General features: G+C 49.0%; 1 protein-coding gene across 2 annotated transcripts in view; it reads left to right on the top strand.

Moving 5' to 3' along the window:
- Ccdc149 (coiled-coil domain containing 149) overlaps nt 1-16810 on the top strand; it is an 87678-nt gene extending 70868 nt beyond the window's left edge. The window contains exons 11-13 of one of the 2 annotated variants that reach the window (XM_050150204.1): nt 439-471; nt 5704-5820; nt 14426-16810. In XM_050150204.1, coding sequence (XP_050006161.1) covers nt 439-471; nt 5704-5820; nt 14426-14856 — 581 coding nt within the window. In that variant the 3' untranslated portion in view covers nt 14857-16810. The remainder of the gene's footprint in view (nt 1-438; nt 472-5703; nt 5821-14425) is intronic. The other variant, XM_050150203.1, reaches the window with a different exon arrangement.
- The last annotated feature ends 4717 nt before the right edge of the window (nt 16811-21527 follow it).

Below are 21527 nucleotides of genomic sequence, written 5' to 3'. Positions count from 1 at the left end.
CTCGCAGAGATTCCTTGAACTGGATATCAAAAGACCTCACAGAGCTAATTAGTGGCAAGTGCCGTCCTGGGGGTTTGAGTGGTCCTTTTCCACTTCCCGCTTCTGGTGATGTTCAAGCCTCATCTTCTGGGAAGGCCTTTCTTTCACTGCATTGAATTTCAACACAGACAGACGAATTCGTCATTTACTTGTGCAGTCAAATTGCTGTTTTTGTGCATGTACCGAAGCTTTGGGTTTTTTTCCCCCCTCTCAGAATGAGTTAGTGAATTTCTCACTGCTTCATTTGGGTGATTTATGTAAAAAGATGGAAGCTGAATGGGTGGATCGATGCTGGGAATTTCCTGTGGCTGGTGTTTGTTTGGTCAGGTGGGACTGCAAATGGCTGTTCTACAATAATCACTGTTTTTTTTTTTTTCCCCCTTCTTTGTGCTGCCGAAGGCCTGAGCTACAATGTTTCAGTTGGATTTGGGAGTATGTTCATTTTGAAATATTTGGGGTTTTCTTGTGGCTAAATCCGGGACACAGACTACCATCCATGTATGTGAATAGCAGAAATTTGCTGTCCACCTTTCTGAGAACTTTCTAGATAGAATAACTTACTGAAATAGAGAACCCAATTCATGCAAAGTAAGCCCTTGTGTACAAATAGCCGGAAGGACCAGCCTCACTGGGTTTTATGCTGTAGGAAGGGGGGTTCTAGTCTCTGGCCACCACATAGATACAAATGGGGGCACAGGACAGGGAGTGGCACTTTTCCTTTTGGGTATAGTTTTGTCATTGCAACAGCCTTGCTTTGGGACATGAGGGAAGGGTGTGTGGATGGAGCCTTGTCTTGGGGTGGGTGCCGTCCTGGAGAGAAAGAGCAGGGATTGGGGTGACTCCCTGTGTGTATCACAGCTCTTCTCCTCCTGCTTCTGTGTGTCTCCATTTAACCTACTGCCAGCCGAGTAAGAAGCAGTGTGTCCTCTCCCCGTCACACCTCCTCTGCCTCCTCCACTTCTTTCTCGTCCTCTCCCCAAGCAGCAGCTAAATCCCAGTGGAAGGTGCTGAGTCCCATTGATTTCAGGGAACTGTCTTGTTTACCAGCATCTGGAAGGGAATGAGCAAAGTCTTCTCCACTTATACCAGTTCATCCTTGGGCTGGTACCCGTTTTGAGAGCTTCAGCTTTGTGAGTACAGCACCGATCATGCCAGGCAACCTGCCTCGCCCCCATGAGCCTGTAGTCTGCCTGAGGAAGTAAGGTGAATGTCCATCCAGCAGTGGCTGGGAGATCAAAGCATTAAGGGCTTAGTGCTGAGTGAGTGGCCGAGAGAGAAGCACTAGGGAGACGATGGGTTGAGTCTGATGCCCTCTGTGAAGAACAGTCAAGAGCGAGAAGATTCAGGATGACAAATACTTGGTGTGTGTTATGCACCCCATTCTCACACCAGTGACAGACATGACAAATCTATCACAGCGTTTTTCCTTGCTGATGTGGCAGCCCTCTTCCGTATTGGCCAACTTCCAGTCAGAGCTGCCACATGGAAGAACACTTTTCCCCTTTCCTGAGCGAGTCTGATACACTCGTTTTAGACCAGGAAACAGGAGGGGTTAGATGACACACAGGTCATGGAAGGTGGCATTAGATTTGCTGGTTTCGAGTTCCACCAGCCGTCTTCTGTGAGTTCTGGCTGACCACAGTTCTGAGCCAAGATACACAGGCAAATGACATTAAGTGGTCACTGGTTTCTGGACCAGAGAGGAGGAATCCAGAAACCTCTTCTGAGACTCTAGTGGGCTGTGGAAAAGAATTCATGAGGCAGAAGACTTTGTGAGTCTTCTCTTTTCCCCTCTTCACTCTCCTGACCAATGCTATCTAGTTTTATTTTGTTTTATTTTATGAGATAGTCTCGTGGAGCCCAGTCTGGCCTTGAACTTGCTGAGGTAGCTGTGGATGACCCTGAACTCCAGATCCCCTTTCTTCTACTTTCTAAATGCTAGCATCGCAGGCATTCACTGTCACACTGTCTCCATTAATGCTGTGGATTGAATCCAGGGGCAAATTCATGCTAGACAAGCTTGCTACCAATAAGATATATCCCCCAGCCCCATTGTAGGGATTTTGATAGTGGTTGGTAGATTTGGAGCTAATTTGTGATCTGGCTAAAGAGTAAATGTATTTGACAAATGTCAGGCTATAGAGAGAAGTCATCTAGATAGATGAGACTATTCCAAGCTGTTTAGCCTGTCCCTTGATCGTGATTAAGCTAGTGGGCTACTTCAAGGAAGCCAGATGGTACGTGTTGCAGGCCATGATCCCTAGCTGGGATTGATCCCTTTACTCCTGCCCACCGATGTCCTTCCCTAGGTCTTCTCAGATCTATATAGGTTGCTCTGAGGAGTGCTGACCTGGATGTGTCCACATTACACAGAGAAATGCCATGTGCTGGAAGCTGGTGCTTGGATAAACTGCTTGCTGCACAAGCAAAAGGACCTGAGTTTGAGTCCCCAGAACCCACATAAAGCCAGGCATTCTAGCACACATCTTTAATCCCAGTGCTCTGACAGTCACATGAGGTGGGGAAGCTCAGGAGCCAGACACCCTGATGTACACAGCAAATGCCAAAATAACCCAGTCTCAAATGAGGTGTAAGGCAAAGACAACATCCAAGACTGTCTTCTGATTCCCATGTAAGAGCTATGAGACATAGGCCTCTCTCTTGCTCCCTCCCTCCACCTCTATCTCTCCCTCTCTCATATACACACAGGCAGACAGCCAGACAGGCAGACACACACACACACACACACACACACACACACACACACACACATACAGTGTGGAAAGCACAGACACAATCCACAGAAATGCCAAAAGCCAAAAAGCAATCTGGTTAGATGCTATAATCTGGCTTTTTGAGCTTTTAATCTTCATTCTGTCTCCACTCCAGACATCAGGCTGAGGAAGAAAAAAAAAATCTGGGGGTTGAAAGTATTCCACTCATTTTTAGAGGCAGGAACGAGAACTTTGGTGCCATATGGACTCAGCAGAGCCTGCAGCCACTGGGTGCCAGCGGAGTGACACGCCTGTGTGGCCTTCTGCACTAGTGGTCCTTTGACCTGGCACGCAGGATTTCCTCCCAGACACACCCTCTCCTCTAAGGATAAGCCAGATGAAAGCTTAGGCCACCCGACTGCCCATTAGAGTTTGGTTTAGTGCCCACAGCTGCCCGCAGACCTTTGGAGGGCAGCCAAACCAGGAGCCTCCGAAGAAAGGCTTTGAATTTCCCAAGCATGGCAAGAGGGACCAGACCTTGGCGTGTTGCTAACATGGAGGCACCATCTCCAGGCAAGAGTGTGCAGCGGTGTGTCTTCTTCCCACCCCGCCGTGCCTGGCATAGGTGAAGGCTGACTTGTTTGCCTTCTCTACATTCCCTTCGCTCAGATTTTTGCAGAAGCTTCCTGTTTTTTTTTTTTTTTTTTTTTTTTTTGGAGCCACTTTAAAATAATGATATCCTAGGGTTTGGGGGGGCCAAGGGGACATTCCATCCTAAAGACTTCCCATGAGAGGAACCCCCAGGCTGCCTTGATCACTGCTGGTTCCCACTCATATCTCTGCTTTAGATTCTTTGGCCACCAGGGCACCAGGTTAGAGACTGTTTCATACTGAGGGAGGGAGCCCCCAAGATGGCTAGGAGGGTGACAGTCTACCTGCTGGAGACAAATGGCCATGAAATGCAGTACTGACCTTGACCTGGAGATGTACTTGTTGCTGTTTCTAGATAAGGGAAAGGAGTCTCCTGTGAAGCTCCTGTCGCCTGTTAGGGTTCCTAAAGCCAGTAACCTAGGATCCATGAAGGCATTTCCAGATTGCACTCTAGAAGAGGGCCAGCTTGGAGGTTATTCTGAGGGTTTCCAATGTCACCCTGAACCATTAATCCACAGTGCTCTTTGGAAAATCTTTCCAGATGGTAACACTGAAGTTTCTAGATTTTTTCCACCAGAGACAGCAGAAGTGCCTGGCAGAACCTCGGGGTCAGCTCCAAGCAGTTTCTCAGCTCACCTGACACTCAGGAGACAGAGAACCCAAAGGCTATGGAACCAATCACTTGCCTTTTGCCCAAGACGGCAGCAAGTACCAAGCGTGCCAAACTCCAGGATCCATGAGACCCTTCAGTTGGTGACACAGTCCTTATCAGGCATTTAGTAAGCGCCTACTGTGTGGAGAACTCTCACACAAGTTAATCAAGTTAGTAAGACAGCTTTCTAAAGCAGAGGGACCAAGGAACACACTGATGAAATGTGCTTGCCTTCATCTGGCTCTCCAAAGGAGGTGTAGACATCTATCTTTACCCAAGTGGCCTTCCGGGCTCTGATGAATGGGAGACCAAGTAAAATCATGGAGCACCAGTGAAAATCTTGCCTAGTCCAGACTGGAGCCCCAGCTAGATTCATAATCTGGAGCTTTTGTTTGGGGCCCAACGGTTTCCACCCAGAGAACCCCTTAAGTCTTTGCAAGCCAAGACTCGGTGTCATAGCAGGCCTACATCTCTCGTGACCTCAGAGTAGCAACACTGCTCGCTCATGCATCTGGTGCCAGCGTGTCTGTCTGTCGTGCTCATGTCTGAAGCTGTTCTCCCTGCTGCCCATCCCGTGGTCTCCTCTGCCTTCTGCCGTGCGAATGTGGTGCTTTTCCCGTGCCCCTCATTCCCTCCTAACCTCTCTATCCTCTATAGAGAACTCACGCTAACAGGCGGTAAGCTGAGTGTAGGTCCCAGGTGGGAATACAGCTAGGATAACGTGGAGGACATGATGCCACCCGCCTTGTGACAGTTAAATAGTTGACATGACCAGATGCACTTGGGACAGATGTCAGGTGTGTGGGAGCCGGTGCCGATGATCTCAGCACGCCCGGCGTTTGCTGCATGCTCTCTAAACACCCGGCGCCTCTTCCTGACCATTCCGTTTTTTTTCTTCACAGTCATCCATGTTGAGGTTTAGAGAGTGAAAGTGACCCCCTTGCTGTCCCCCAGTGCGCAGGCGATTCTGTCCAGAGCACAGCTAATACAGTGCCTCCCCCCAGCTCCCTGCTGCTGCCACTGCTGGTGTCCTGCCCACCTGCTCATTTCTGCACAGCCATACAAACTTCTTTACTGGTAACACTGTGGGCAGCTGTTCCCGAGCAGCTCCTCGGGACTGAGTCAAGGTCTCCCATCACGGATGGAGGAGCTGTGCTCCATCCACACACGCTAGAGAAGGACCTGCTGACTATGTTCCTTGTACTGCCCCCAGCTGAAGGAGTTTCCTAACCCAGTAGCTAGCTCATTGTGTGGGGGCTTAGTTTCATTTCCGGTGCTACGATAAAAACACCCTGACGAAAGCAAGAAAGGGTGCACTCAGCTTACAGCTCCATATTACGGGGATGGCAAGAACCTGAAGCATCTAACCACACCCCAGTTAAGGTCAGAGAGACTGTGTAGATGCTTATGCTCAGCTATCTTTCTTTTCTACAGTCCAAAAGGCCCTGACTAGGGAACAGATACCGCCCACTGTGGGCTGGTTTTCTCACCTCAGTCAGTGTAGTCAAAACACCTCAGAGGCCAGCCTGATCAAGGCAGCCCCTCATTGAGACTCTTCCCCAGTGATTCTACAGTACTCTTACAAGTTGTAAATGTTACCCAGTTAAACCAGTGGCTGACAAATCAACTTTCCCATCTCCCTCATAGGGGGCAAGGACACCATAATGTTCAGTGACCCGGCTCTTCCTGCTGTACAGAGGTCAAGGTCCCCACTGTTGAAGTTTGTGGAACCACCCACTGAGAACAAGGAGAGCACCAGGGATGGTAAGTGCCTCTCAGGTCTGCTCTCTCTTCCTGGTCTGTACCCTCTACATAGCGTGTGTCAGTTCCAGTAGTAAGTACCTCGTACTGCGGCTACTGTGGGACTCCGTGAAGACATCCTCACCCCATACCTAAACACACACACTCACACACACACTCACTCACTCACACACACTCTCACACTCATTCACTCTCTATATTTCTCTCTCTCACACACACACACTCACATACACTCTCACACTCATTCTCTCTCTCTCTCTCTCTCTCTCTCTCTCTCTCTCTCTCTCTCTCTCTCTCTCTCTCACACACACACACACACAATCTCCTAGTTCTCACTCGGAGCCTACACTTCCCTAGCAGGCTGTGGGCTTCTTGGTATGGCACCACCAACTCTTCCTGCTTCCCCTTTTGTGTGTGTGTGTGGTTACTCATCAACTCCTGTCAGTGTCTCTTCCCCATTCACATGTGACCTGTAGCAAAAGTCTTTCTGCAGGGTTCCTTGGACCAGCCTCCCACTTGTGGCTCAGCTCAGTCTGGGCCCTCACTGTGTCCTTGGAGGCTCCTCTCCAGAACTGCCCACCTTCCAACCCATCCCTGCTCAGTTCCCATCCTCATCCGTCCGCTGTCAGAGCAACTCATGGTGATACCTTCCCATTGCGTTTTCACCCTGCTCAGTTTCCAACTTACCCTTAACTGTCTTGACTTTAATGCCTCAGCTCCACAGTGTGACCTAGCCCACCCTCCTCCCCTCATGACTGGTCGACCCTTTAGCAAGACGGAACAACTAGCTCTATCATCAGCTTGCGCCGTGAAACCAGCCAGCTCACAACTTAGAACTTAGAGTGTTAGTGGGATGATGTAAGACTCATTGGGACAGACAGGTGGTTCTGTCCACCAGAGCTGGGCCAGCAAGGTTCACCCAGCATCTTCTAACTGCTCATCACGGGGCCAGAGCAGTAATAACAGAAGACATTTCTACGTTTTCAAAAGAAACATTTCCAGGTACCTGTGAAAGAATCCATAGATACAGCTTCTTGCCTGGTTCATCCCTCATTGACCAGAAAGCAAAATTGGGTCATTGTAGCCTCCAGCTTGCACTGCTTGTAATACTGGCCTCCAGCGCGTGGGGGCCTTGTATTGTGGCTAGTGGTCATGGCTTGCTGGCAGCCTGTGTCCTCATGGAGTGCTGGAGCCTCTGGCTGTTCTGGGTGGCCCCGGCCTGCCTGCTGCGCTGAAAGGAGCTCTTGCTGTCTTGATCTTCACAAGGGCAGCATGAGTGAGGGACTGATTCGAAATGATAGCTTCCAGAGTCCCTTCATCAGTGCGCATTGTTCCTGCCTGTCCTGAGCCAGCTCTGGGTGGGAACAAGGACACGTTCTCTGAGAGGCTGTCAGTGTCCCAGTGGCCTCGTCACTGCTGTGGCCTGATTAATTCCATCTGAAAGCTGCCACATGCAGGACGACAACAAAGCCCAGCCAGCCAACAAAAAAGATGACAAATGTCCCCTTTGGGCCCATGAGCGGGGGACACATTTTTAGGGGACTAACAATCTTTGCTACACTATTTCTTCTCCATCTTTTAGAGAAAAAGAAACAATATTTTTTCTTCCCACTCTGTCCTGAAGCATTCGCCTCATCCTTATTGATGTGTGCATTGTGACTAATAAGAACTAATGATATTAATTTTGTTTGTGACAGAAGCCCAGAATAATTACTATTATTTGCAATAATATTTTCCAACTTTGCCTAATTCATAAGTCTTTCATGGAAGTGTCAGTGCTGTGAGTCTGTAATTAAAGTAAAAGTAAGGCTTCTCATGGCTGGCTTAAGAGCTAACACCCCGAGTCTTAGCATTCAAAGAGATTTGGTTCCCATAGCAAAGGATCAGAGGTCCTAATGAAAGCATGACAGCTGCCACATGTTTCAGAAGTTTTCTGTGTGTATTGATGGTTGACTTTAGCTGTTTGGATGCCTTCTAGATAGGCACGAGGGAAAGGGGGTATTGGTAAACCCTGCCGTACCCACGATTTCCAGAACTCATATCCATACTGTTCTGGTACTGTCTAGCAAAGTAAACCGGAGCACACAACAGAACCACAGCTAGTGTCCCTCATCCTTTTCAGGGCTCTACCATCTCCTTCTGGTACCCATCACTCTCTTTGGGTGTCCATTATTCCCTTCCTCTAGCTACACGAAGCCTATGGCGATAACAGCGGGGCTGTGTTCCTCATACCCTGAGCAAAAGTTTAAAATAAAAATGTTTCCCTGGTAACCTCAAAGGCTTTTCATTAAAGAAGGAGGGGGTAGAGAAGGAGGAGAAGGAAGAAGAGGAGGAGAAGCCATTGTGGGGGGTGGGGTGGGGAGGGAGTAGAGATAGATGGTGACAAGATTCACACATCTAGACAGGATTGGAATATCATATAAAGAAATAGTACAAGGCGAAGCACCAGCAACCAAAAGGCCCTGGCATAATTTAGACCAACTTCCCTCAGATGTAAATGAGGGTGGCAAAGGTCTCAGCTGACCCACAGTAAAAACACACCGCCAGTGGTTTAGGGGTGAGGCTGTTCTGAGGAAGGTTAATTAATTTTTCGGGGGCACCAGAATATACTATTAACTGTCTCAGGAGAAGTAATTTCATGAGAGTCATTTCCAGAAGGAGTTTATTCACCTCACACTGGTGAAAAATGTGGCTGGAGGAAACACCAAAATTTGCTCCTTTTGAGTAACTCTCCCCCACTCTGCTGGGAGTGGGATCTGTTTTGACTCAGTGTTTCTCTTGCCCCTCTACAGCCACTGGAAGGGTTTTCATTTGCTAGTTTGAAACTGATGTAATTGCTTCCCTGAGCTGCCTTGGATGTAGCCAAATATTTGTCAGAGTTAGGCATCTCTGTCTCTTTTGAGAAAGAACCTCTTGGAGAAGTTTTAGGGTAAGTTACCTGAATCTACCCTAAAATGAATACTATAAATTCAGGTTGCTTTCATAAAGTGATGCATGGGGTTTAGGATGTATGCTAATAGATTCCCTTTTTCATGAATGCATGTATAAGTCCATATATTCAAGCACTTAGTAAGATATTTATTGAGTCTCTGCCGTAGAACATTGGCGAAGTTAAAAAATTAATCAGGCAAGACTTTGTACTTAAGGTAGTTAGTTATAAGTAACAACTTGAGGTGGGAAAAAAAAAGCCTCTAAGTTTTAGGAGGTCCAGACCACCTCGTGGGAAGCCTGTCGCTGGGAATAGGGCTTGTGGCCAGATTTAATCTTCATGGAGGAGGTGGGGGCTGGGCTGTCCCCCAAAGGCTCCCTTAGAATGGAGAAGGGAATGAGAGCTGCAGGGAGGAGGGGAATGAGCAAAGGCCCTGGGGCAGATGCAGTACCGAAAGGGACTGATGTGGCTGGTCGGAGGGGTAGAAGGAGAGGAGCTGTGATGTCAGATACAAGGAGAAGTGGGTGTTGCATCATAAATGAATAAACACTAGGTTGCAAACTTGGGCTGTCCTCCCCAGACTCGGCTGCCTTGGGAGGGTTTCCATGTGGAGGGAGACATGGGGATGTTTGTATGTCACTCTAACGGGAGCCACCATCACCCAAGGCCTTGTGAAAGCGTGCATTCTGAGGGGTGGAGCCGGAGACCCTGTAGCGCTTACAAGCGCCCAGGTGCAAGTCCCTTGACCCAGTCAGAATGGCAAAGCTGTGGGAAGGCCCCCAGCTTGGCAGTGGGGATTGGATAGTGACCCTGTTAGGAACTGAACGCACTGTCATCTTGGCTGAACAGATCGTAACAGGCAATCCCCTCCCCCCCCCAATTCAATGCTTGCTTTACTCGTATATGTGCTCATGCATTTCATTGTAAGGACAAGTGCTGGGCTCGTTTTCCAGGATAAGACTATGAGGAAGAATAACACAAGGTGTCCATGACTGAATACAGACTTGAAAATGAGAGGGAAAATATTGGTCAAGAACCTGTCCCTAGGATTCCTCTGTGGTATCCAAAAGGCTGACGAAAATGAGACGACTCCTTTAATGTGAAAAATTAAATTCAGATCAGGAGAACTAGGTGGAAGAGGTTTGGGGACAAGAGGCAATGCTCGCCTTGCTCAGGTGAAGTCCATGTCTCCTCCCAGTGACTCTAGTGTGTTTGTCACCTACAGCATCACTTCTGCTGTGCCAGCCATCCTTTGTCTTCGGCGGTATCACCGAAGCCTTGTAGAGAACCTGATTCAGTCTAGTTTCTTCTGGGGTTCTTCAGTTCTGTTGTAACCAGGGATCAGACATTTTAAAACTCTTTTAGCTGACACATAATGGCTGCACTTAGTTATGACTTACGGGATACCACGTGACATGTCACACGTGGACATACTGCATAAAGACCAAATCAGAGCAGTTGGTATAATCACCACCTCAGACGCTCGCCAGGCTTTAGGTGTTAGAGACCTTCAAAAGCCTCTCTACCGATTGTTTTGAAGTCTACAAATAGATTCTGTCAACCTTACAGCTTTTTCAAAGTTTATTAAACCTTTAAATGCACTACTAGGTAACCAAATGCACCCCCAAATGAGTATTTATTTAATTAAATTAAAACCCCTATCTCTTCCCACTCATATTCATCAGTACATTTCATGCATTGTGTTAAAATGGATCATAGTTGTAATAAATTACCACATGTTGTGGAAATTCTGAACTGCATTTTTAACTCAGCCTTTTCAGATTATACCCACTTTTCTGGTTATAGTTCACCTTACATATCCAACTGCATAGGTTTGTACTTTAAGATACATAACATGTCTAACTTACATAAGGAATCCTCTCAAATTTGTGTTTTACCCTCTTCCGTAGTTAACACACCTGTCACCTGTCTGAAATCCAGGGCTGGGTGCCCTTGTTTCCTGGGTCACTTACCTGTTTGTTGTGATGCAAGGGACCCCTCTCCCTGAACCTAGAGGACACAGACCAGAGAGGCAGGTGCAGAGGCTTTAGACAGCCAAGCCATGACTGATGCCACGGAAGGATGAGAGTGAGAGCTGCCACATGCATTCTCCTGCGTCTCGGTCAAATGGGTTTGCAGAACAGAGCCAAGCAGTTGGCTGCATTGTGTAGTGAGTATAGTTTCGAATGCTGGGAGGGTCAAAGTGTCGGTACACTCTGTGTCTGGTGAGGGCTCTCTTCCCTCTTGGCTGTGTGCTCACATACTGGAGAAAGAGAAGGCTCAGATCTCCTCTTCCTATAAGGATACTGAATCCATGGTAAGTGACCCATATCCATGACTCACCTAAACCTCTCCCAAAGTCTCACCTCCAAATGCCCCCTTCTGAACTGGGGGTGTGGAAGGGTGCTTCAACCCCTGGAGAGACACATCTGCAGTGCTGGAGGACAAAGCTGGGACCGTACATTTCACAAATGGTGGAAAAGACGAGGAAGGACACTCTTGTGGCTTTGAAGTCTGAAGTCATGTGATACAAAGCAGTACCGAGACAGCTAATGGGAGAAGACGTGGGGGGGGGCGGGGGGTGAGCCATTTCTAGAATGTAACAGCAGATTCTCCAGGGAGGTGGTAGGGGTGCGGTGGGAGTAGTTCCAACTGGGCACTAGACTCGTGAGTCTACATCTCCTACACAAAGCATGATGCGCAGGCCTAAGGGATGTTATTGTGGGTGGGAGTTCATTTGCCAGTAACTGAATGGGATGAAGGAGAAGGAAACAGGATGGATACACGGGAAGGTATCCTCAGAGAGCCAGGAGTAGACAACAGGTCAGCAAAGGAACAAGGAGGGTCTATGTATGGAGAGGGCTGAACGATGTTCTCGGGGGTTCCCAATGGGACCCACTCAGCCTTATCTCCTGTGGTGAAAGCACCTTGCAGATGGGACTCATCTCTGGGAGTGAGGTGAGAAGATGATCCTGACTGGACAGCTAAATGGATCATTTTACAAGATAGAGGCAAGAGAGAAGCATGGCCCACATCGACAGGTCGGGCAATGTGGCTGTGGAAACAGGCACTGGAAGAATTCTGCCACCAACCAAGAAGCCACCAAAATCTAGGGAAAGTGGGAAATGGATTGTGCCCTAGAGTCACCCAGGGACTGTGCTCCTGCTCTGCCCAGGGAGACTGACTGAGGTGTTAAAGAATCGGTGGGTGTGTTTTAAAGTCACTAAGTGGGTGGGCATCTGTTACAAGGCACAAACAAGACAGTAATCTGTGTGCACCCAGAAGTGGACTGGAAGCGGAAGGAAAAACCCTGCTATTCCAGAAACCACCGGCAGAGCCAGCTAGGGAGGAGGCTGTGGCTGGTGGAGACAGAGGGAGACTGGATGGAGAAGGTAGGCTCTGAGCTCTACAGACCTCACAAGGGAGGGGCTGGAGACAGACCCAGCACATTAATCAACACTGAGACAGGGAAGCGGGGGCCTTAGCTAGCCTCCCCAAGGGGCTTGTTTTTTTTCTCCTTCCTGGTCTCAGGTGAGCGTGTTGGTTTCACCCTTGTGCCTTCTACCACAACATGCTGCCTGGCATAATGCAACAGACAGCTTATTATGGGCTAGTGCTCCTAAACCTGTGAGTCAAAATCCAAGGGCTAGGGATGTGGCTCAGTAGCAGAGAGAGTGCCTAGCTTGTGCAGGTCCCTAGGTTCAATCCCCACTGACACCCTCACCCCAACACATGCAATGCCTCTTTCTTTATGTAAGTTGATTATCTTGGTGTTTGTTACAATAATGGCTGGCAGGCCTCTCCAGTTCTCCCCACATATGTTAATATTTCTCCTCAAAAGTAAAAGTTAAATTCTGTTTGTAAAATATTCTTGGATGTTCAGATGATGCCCAACACTGTTGACAAGTCAGTGGAGGCTCCCTATCTCATGGACCAAATTTTGACAAGAAGATAAACCATGCCGTGTGTGTGGAGCAGCTCCTAGGGGAAAGGGGCACCCAGTAAGTCCTAGCCAGTCAGCACTCTAGAGCTGGAGGAAGTGGAATGGTTTCTGCCTAGACCTAAGGAGTCTTGTGCTAGGTGGGGCTTCCTAGAGGAGCAGAACCAAGATAAATTTCATATATTAACAATAAAGGTATTATTGGGTAGGTTTTGCTATAGACTATAAGGATGGTAGGCCAACAGCAGACAGGCCGGGGACCAGGTTCTCCGTGTAGAAAGCAGGGTGCCTCGGTAGTCCCAGCCTGGAGCTGAAATGCTCGGAAGATTCCAGAGAGCTGCTGGTATTGATTCTATGCTGGAAAGCCTGCTCTCAGCTGATGTAAGGGGCATCCCCACCATGCTGCCTTCCTCGGATTCTGTTTATTGTCTGGGCTGCCAGCTGGAAGGTTCCTCCTCCATTCCAATCAGGTCTTTCCAGTCACTATCCCACACATCAATCCTCCCTGAAAAGGGCCCCCAAACTCACGGGTGTATCTCCGAAGTCCTAAACATCTCTTCAGACAGACAAGTTGGCAGTAAGCCTATCACAGTATGGAAAGATACACGTGCGTGAGCCAACCTTAGAAACTGAGTCAGCGGGTCATTAGGAGCTGACCAGTGTCAGAACTAACCCGGAAGCAGCAGGCTCTCTCAAATGGTGTAACGTGGGAAAATGGAAAAACTATGTGTTCTGCCTCCTGCCAATCTTTCACAGTCTAGCTCCACCCACCAGCTGTCAGCCCAAGAACATTCCTGTACTTGTCTAATGGCGGGCCTGACTATACCTAGTGTATGTTGTTCTACTATGGTTCTAGTCAGGTACTCGGAAAGCATCCCTGGGGCCTTTGTTCTTGCACCAAGGCCTATGCTCATGCTAGACTCACCCAGCTTTACATCCTCTCTCTCCTTTATCACTGTGGTTCCTGAGGTCCCAGGACACACTGGCTTATGGGAAACTCACAGCATTGTACCAAATGCACATGTCTTGGTACTAAGAGCAGTTGGCTCCTCCCTGGTCACGCGATGCTGCCTCATTTATTGGGCCAGGGAGGGACATTAGCGTCCTCCCTTTCACTCGTCTGAGAAACTGAGGCCAGACAAGTTGTGACCATACAGCAAGTGAGGAGGGAAATGGGGACAAGGTGACAGTGCCCCGTGCTCATCCCTTGTCTTATGCCTCCTGCTTGCTGCACCTCTAGAGTTTCTGGCGGATTGGGGTGTTTAAGGCCGAGAGTCTGGTGCTGAGGGAGGGAACTAGAAGCCGTTTGCACATAGTCTTTATCTAAAACTGGGCAAACATGGTGTCTTCCCCTCATACCGTGAGGTGCTGTGGAGAAGAAGGGCGAAGACTGCACTAAATCTCCCCAAGTTATCCTCAGAAGGCAGCTGGAATCTCTGTTTGTCACGAACAGGCCCAGGTATTTCCTCAGCTTCCGAAGGGCAGCCTTTGTCCTCAGACTTAGTCTTCTGCGGGTATAGGAGGTCCCTTGGCAATAAGGCAGAGGTTTAAGGAAGGTGCTTGCTTGGCTTCTGAACATGAGTCCTTCATCCACCTGGGCTCCAGTGACCTGCCTGAAAGAGGAAAGAACTATTGGTTCTTCAAGGTCACGGTCAGGTAGCTGGGCAGGAGTTGACAAGAGCAGAAGATGATGCCAAGCTGCTGCCAGAGAGTTGATGCTGTCCCTTGTCTGTTTTCAGGGGAGACTCGGAAGCAGGAGCGAGATGAAGGCTGCGCAGCTGCTGAGGCGTTGACAGTGCCCAGGGATGCTGGGAAGCCTGCTGTCAGCTCCCCAACACAGCCGAGCAGCAACAACCAACACTCCTGCTTTCCGCATCCTCCGTTACCCCAGCCACCTTCAGAGGACGTAACCACGGTGGGAAAGGGGATCACTCAACTGACTGATGGCCAGGAGGCTGCAGACCTGGAGGAGGTCACAAGGGAGGCTCTCACAGAAGAGCAGAGGTGTGACCCAGGCCCATCTCCTCCTAGTCTGGCCTCCCAGGGAAAGTGTACCACTGCTCTCCAGGACCACCTGCCTTCCATGCATCCAGAGGCCAAGGCGGCCAGTGTGGAAGGTGACAGAGGGGTCTCGGAGAGCAGAGACACCAGAAGCACCGTGCAAACATGAGGGGAAGAGAGACTGATGGGGTGACATGGGGAAAACACCAGGGACAGCGAGGGACGCTTGGAGCCTCGAAACAGGCATCCAACCACTTTCCGCTAAAACACCTTCCTGTCTGCAAGTGAGAAAACGCTGTGATTCTGCTACAAGCTGGGAGCGCCCGATGGTGCCAGCTCTGTCTGATTTATTAAATGCTGGTCTGTGAGCTTCTCGGTGTCACCTCTGTCTGCCGAAGACGTGCTGCTGTGAACATGGCCGGGCACAGGAATCGTAGTTGCCATATGGCTGCCTTTCTACATCCCTCTCCCTGTCAGCATTTGTTTTATTAGAGAGAAGATGTTTTTCTATTAGCATTTAATGTTGTCCGTCAAAATGATGGGAGAAGCTGGGAAAGGAAGGGTTTTTTTTGGGGGGGGGGGAGGTTGTTTTTTCCACCCTGGGTCTCAGTCTTGGGACTGATTGGGTAGCTAGAAATAAAGATGTAATTAAAGTGTGTTCATGGGGCCATGGCTGCACTTTGTCATGTAGCAATCTCTAGGGATCCCCCAAAAGTGGGTGTTCTTTGCACCCCGTGTTTTACAGTGGTAGGTGGGAGGGACCAGAGCAGGCTGGGAAAGTTGGGCTGCAGGTTGGAGAGGCTGTTTGCTGACTGAGCGCAGAGCTGAGTGTTCTAGCCAAGGTCTGGAGCTTTCCCTGGCCTGGAGGGATGGATAACAAGATGCTACCAGGAGCAGGGGACTTCCTAGTGGTATTCTGATGGTTGCTGTTGGTGGTGGTATTTAGATGGTATTAGAAACACTAGCTGTCTTTATCCAGCACAGCCTGCATAGGATGATGTGGATCTTCGGGGTCTGGGGAAAGCTCGCTGCTTAGCATCATCCTGTTTCCCCACTTGAAACTCTGAACTCCATCAGCAGAACGTTGCATCTTGGGCCTCCAGGGACTTAAGTTTTAAACACAGGACTCTGAACTTGTGGTCTAGTAGGGGAGAAGGAAAGATGAGTTCATTCCTGCCTTGACCACAAAGGGAACTGTACACCAAGTGTAAGGTCCAAGGGGAGAGGAGGGAGTCGCCCATGCTGCCTGCTGCTTCCTCGCAGGGCGAAGATGAGCTACGGAAATTCACAGGGTCATTGAGCCCCAGACTTCCCTTTGAGATGAGCTCAGTTCATCTCCCCAGGAATGTGGGGTGGCTGAGATTCCCAAACTCAAACTGCCTCTGAGAGCCAGAATGGAATGGACCTCGAAAACTCCAGCTAAAAAGGGAAGTTCAGAGACGGCACATGTTCCCGTTTATCCTAAAACCCGTCTATGCCCTGGTACTCCTGTGCGCACCTTCAGACAGGGCCCCAATGTTCTGTTTATCCCTTTGTCCCCTTCCCACAAAGGCCAGTCCCATAGAAGAGGCCTTGAGGCTGCAAGTTCAACACGGGCCAGTAGTCCTGAAGGGATTTTTTTTTTTTTTGGTCTGGATGAGGACCTCAGTTGGCCATATGTATTTGGCTACATATGTTCAGTATTGCTGCATAGGACACCAGAGCTGCTAAGGGAAACCCAGCCAGATATGACTCAGTGAAAGAAAATAAACACTTGAACCTCCCAGAGGCTCTGGCTTGGAAACACATCGCGCAGGTACACATCATTGGGCCGTTCATTACTTTCAGGAGAGTGGGGTTTATAGCAAACTCTGACACCTTCTAGTAGGGCAAGAAGCTGCAGTGAGCCCCAGGGTCTCTGCTTTAGGAAGTCAGGAGGAGAGGGGTCCAAAATGTAAGCTCTTTGTATGCAGCCAGCCTGGGGCCTGTGTTATTAGATGGAATTAGAGCCAGTAAGTTGACGTGGTTGCATATGTAACCATGACAACACACATCCCCACTTCTGCTGTGCCCTCCCAACATGGCTCTTCTATTCTGTAGACAATAAAGAGAGTTCTAGCCACTAATTATGGTTTCCTTTGGTCTTTTTAAAAGAGTTAATTGTGGCATCCTCTCTCCGACTCCACCATATCGCCTGCGTCCTCCATGGTATTCCCAGCAACAGCTCATACTCAGAGAAGCTTAAACGATAGGGTAATGAATCCTATTGTGTGGCCAGAACTTCTGAGATTGAGCATCTCCACTCAAGAATTTTCCATGGATCCGGGTACCCATCTCTCATCTTTGCTTGATTTGAGTCAGTTGCACTCACGGTTGTAATAGCTCCAGACATCACCTCTATCGTATTGTGTTCAAAGGCATGAGGATAGCTCTCCCAGGAATGTATAAACGCATTTTAAGTGGCAGAGGGGAGGAAAAGGGGTTTCTGCCATACTTTGATCTTCGCATAGTCTCACACGCCTATGTCTAGACGTGTGAAATATTATTGTGATGGGTAAAGGTCCAGCTAGGTGTGCCCTCTGCCTTCTCCCTGATATGAAGATGCTAAAAGAGAAACTGACAAAACAAAATCATGCCTTAGGCAGCAGAGTGAGGCAAGTGAGTAGTAGATTTGACCCCGACATAGCTTTTCTGTTCTTCCTTCATAAAGCAGAATATTATGTTGCTGACGGGTCTGCAGCTGGACAGCAACTGTGGTTAGGAGAAGACCATATCCTCTCCTCTCCTCTCCTCCCTGGCTGAGGCCGTGTTCTCTCCATAGGTGTGTCTGTCCTGTGAGTTTTTCACCTTAGATCCTTGGCCGGCGGAGTGCAGCGCGCAGTCTAGAGACGCCGGTTTGATAGTCCTTAAAGAGAGCGTGTTTGTGCTCTCCATCCTCTGTGCTGTGAGCCCTTAGGCGTGGACGTGAATTGGTGCTTGAGATACCAGCCTTTCTCATGCTCACTTCCTCCTTTCCCAAGCCCTGCCTGTCCCCTTTTGACTGCCCCCCCCCACTCTTCAGCCTCTTCAGCATCCCTTTGAGCCCCACTAACCAGGAGGTCCCTGCTAGAGCCTCCTCCCCAGTGAAGCTAAGTCAACCGGATTAGTTTAGGTTCCTTCCTGGCTTTCTGACACACTCTGTCATCCATCACAATGCTAGGTTCTAGAGGGGGCCCCGTTGGTGGCATTCCACACAGTGGATTCTTATGACATTATTATTCCCTGCCCTGAGAGGACCTCCACCAGCTCCACTAGCTGGCATGAGAAGGTCATTTTACTTGCTCATTAATATAATTCTTTCCTGTCTGTCACTTTACAATGTCAACTTGTTTTTGTCCTTCTTATTTTTCTAACCCCCTCTCCTATCTCACATCCAAGGGCTTCCCTGTATAACCCTGTGAATTGCCTGGGTACGGCCCTCCTCTTGGGTGGTTTCTGCTGGGGTGTTCTGGAAGGTGTGATTGGGAGCATCCTTCCTTCCTGCTTCTGAGCATTCCCTCTAAAGGCAGCCGGTAGGCTGTCCAAAGGTCAAAGGGTGGCCACGAAATCACACTTGAATGCCGTCCTTTCCCGGAGCAGCTGAGCAGAGAAAACCAAGAGGAGTGCTGGAGAGGGTCTAATTAGCGGGAAAAGCAAGGAAAGTAGGCCAGCCAGGGCTCTCCAAAGTGTGGCTGCACAAAAACAAACCACCGCGGCACAGCGTGGGCGCAGTTTACACCTCTCACTAAATGACAACGTTTTCTTTAGGCTGTGGAGGGCAAGTCCATGCCACACTGGACAGCTTCACTTTGGCCAGTCCCCATGAGCTTGAGAATGTATGGGGAGGGAATCTCAGCCGAGGCCAAGATCGCTCCTTTGGTACAAGGCTTGTCTGTTAAGCAGGAGTTGAGTTTGAGCTCCAGCTCGGAAGTGGGGAAAAACCAAACCAAACAAAAACACGAAAACTCCAGGCTGCTGGCGTACACTTGTGGACCCAGAGTGCTGAGACAAAATCAACATGGGTGGGTCCCTGGAGCTCCCTGGGCAGCCCAGTTAGTTATTTGGTAAATTCCAGGGCTATGAGAGACCCGGTCTCAAAACAACAAGAATGGTGGACTGTGCCTGAGGAGTAACACTTCCGATTGTCTTCCTACCGCCACACACAAGCACGGACACTCACATGCAGCACTGGAGTACCGTACGTACATGGCACGGTTTTCTAAAAGCTACTTGCTATTTTTTTAGTTTTGTTTAATGAAAGAAGAAACTTCAACACCTTTGCACAGCGAGCTGGGTTCCTTCCTCATCACGGATCATCTATCACTAGATCTCATGCCACTATTACCTGAAGTACAGAGGCCTAGGGGCTGGGGAGAGGGTTCGCTGCTGGTGTGGGCCAGCTGTACAGCTGAGGACTGGAGTTTGGATGCACAGCACTCAGGTGAAATCTGGGTGGATGTGGCAGTCTCCTGTTCAAGCCTTTGGGACACAGAGACAGACTCTCGGGAGCAGCTATCTAGACTAGCCAACACAGTGAGTTCTAGAGACAGTGTATTTGAGAGTTTGGCACACACACACACACACACACACACACACACACACACACACCCTTCATATGCAAAAGGGGAAGAAGTGGAAAAGGAGGAGGAGAGAAAGGGAAAGAGGGTGAGTTTAGGAGCTCAATGGCTCAGTGGGCAAAGGTGCACAAGCTTAGCAACCAGAATTCAAGGCCCAGAGCCCTGTAAGCAGAGTTGTTTTCTGAGCTCCGTGTGTGCATCATGGCAAGTTCACGCTGTGATCCCCGCGTCATGCACAAGCGCACAATGAATTAATTGTTTGTAAGTGTTGGCTTTGCTGACTTGGGGACTAAAGGTCTGCATGAGCTGTGTCACCCTTTCCCCAGCCTCCACCAAGGCCGAGTCCTGGCTGTGCATTGTGTCCGGCATTCTACGGCGACCTAGCCCCTGCATTCTTTCACCTGGAGTTCTTTAATCATATGGCAGTAGTGAAGACTATGGAGAATGTAAAGATTTTATGCATTTTGTCCAAACAGCAGATCTAAACTCGGTTGGTTTATTTCCTGCAGGCTTTTAAAGCTGGCTAAAGCACTCACTGATTTGCTCTATTTTCTTAAGTTTTTTAGTATTTTTGTGTATATGCACTAATAAGCCCCACTTGGGAAAAAAAATTAAAAACATCCCTGCCATTCTGAAAAACAGCTTATCCTAACATCTAAAGATAGCATCCCTAATTATTGTCTACATTGTGTGTAAGCTATGCGGGCATCGAGCATTATTCTTGCTTTACCAGCTGTGGGTAGGTGCAGCCATTACATCAAATGCTTCTAATTTTACAGAAAGAAATCAAAACAAGTGTGGGTTTAAGACCCAGCAATGAACGCAAACCCTGTGAGTCAAACCGGCAAACTGATTAGCAAGCCGGCCAGGAAGTCGAAACAGCAAATATAAAGAGATCCATAAGCCAGATCTGTAAGATGAGGGAAGTAAAAATAGAAGCCAGGGATCAAGTAGAGTCCAGTGGGCGGTCTTGGTGGCACACAAGGTTTTGTGCCAAGAACCAGATGTCCGCCTTAATGGCTCCCAATCTTTTCGTCTCTTTCAGTCCCCTCCCCGCCAAAGCTGTAAAGGCAGAGTGGTCTCCTGTGGCCTCTGGTTGGTTGACTGTGGCAGTGCTTTCTAGAAACCTTAGGTGGCAAAGCTTTTCCTTACTGAAATCCTTATAGTTGAATGACCTGTGCTACCTTACAAGGTGGCTGGATCCATTGTTAGGGATAGCTTTGTCCGATTGAGCTGCCGCTGTTAATAAACTAATTGGGTCACAGTCAAAGATGTTCTGCTCAGCACCTCTCATGAGCACCCCCATTTAGGCTTCAGAACAACCCTTGTGCCATGACCATATTTTATACGGGTTCTGTGACTCATTCGAGTCATACAGCTTGGAAGCATGTGCCAGAACTGGGGTTCAATCAGGTCTTCCTATGTGAGCCCAAACTGCTGACTAGAATTCCCTTGCTCTTTCAGTGACCTGAAACTTGTCCTCTTGCTATTTTTCCTAGGGTTTCTTAGCTCTGAGCACTCAGGATAGTTGCTAACTCTGTGAATGGACAGAGTAAACATGGATTGGGTCTGCTAGGGTGTTTGGCAGCCCCAGAAGAACAGAATGCAAGCCATGGGATGCAGCTGATTATCCCAAGCCTGGCTTCCCCTAGGGTTTTGAGTTGGCCATCTCAGAGCAGCAAAGGAGGGGATGTGGCTAGAGATGGACTTCGTTCCTCTCCATCATGGGCTGCCATGCCACTGGCGTCTTGTTTGCACGACTTTTAACTATGGAAACAGGGTGAAACTCAGCACGGGGTGGCGGGGGGCGGGGGGAGGGGTGGATTTCTGGCTGTGGTTCAGTTTGTCTCACAGCTGAGGTCTGGGAGAAGTGGAGGATGCCTTGCAGGACCAGGCGGGAAGCCTCTGCTGGGAGGTGCTCAGATGAGGTAGAAGACATGCACAGGCTGTTCTCTTATATCTGGGCAGCTGCGTGCCTGGGTACCTCAACACTGACCTCACTCTCAGTCAAGTAGGGGCTCTAGCCTAGGACTCACTTCACAGCCAATGGGTTTTTCTCCCCTCCGGCTCTGGGCTGTGTCTATATCTTTTTGTAAGGAAGCCACACACAGGTACATTTAAATTTCCTTGAATGGCTCTTAATCCTCAGTCCTCCCAAAGGATAGCAATTGATGATGGAACCTTCTCCCTACAGGACTGGGGAGGCAGGACAAGGCTTGCCAAGACTTCGGGATATTTTCAGGAGGTAGGGGACTGAGCTGAGCAG

Source organism: Alexandromys fortis, unplaced genomic scaffold, assembly GCF_014885135.2.
Source record: "Alexandromys fortis isolate MF-2015 unplaced genomic scaffold, M_Fortis_MF-2015_v1.1 scaffold_0, whole genome shotgun sequence".
In the NCBI taxonomy this organism is placed as follows: domain Eukaryota; kingdom Metazoa; phylum Chordata; class Mammalia; order Rodentia; family Cricetidae; genus Alexandromys; species Alexandromys fortis.
The sequence above is the reverse complement of the archived record's forward strand: the minus strand, read 5'-3'. Positions and strand labels throughout refer to the sequence as shown.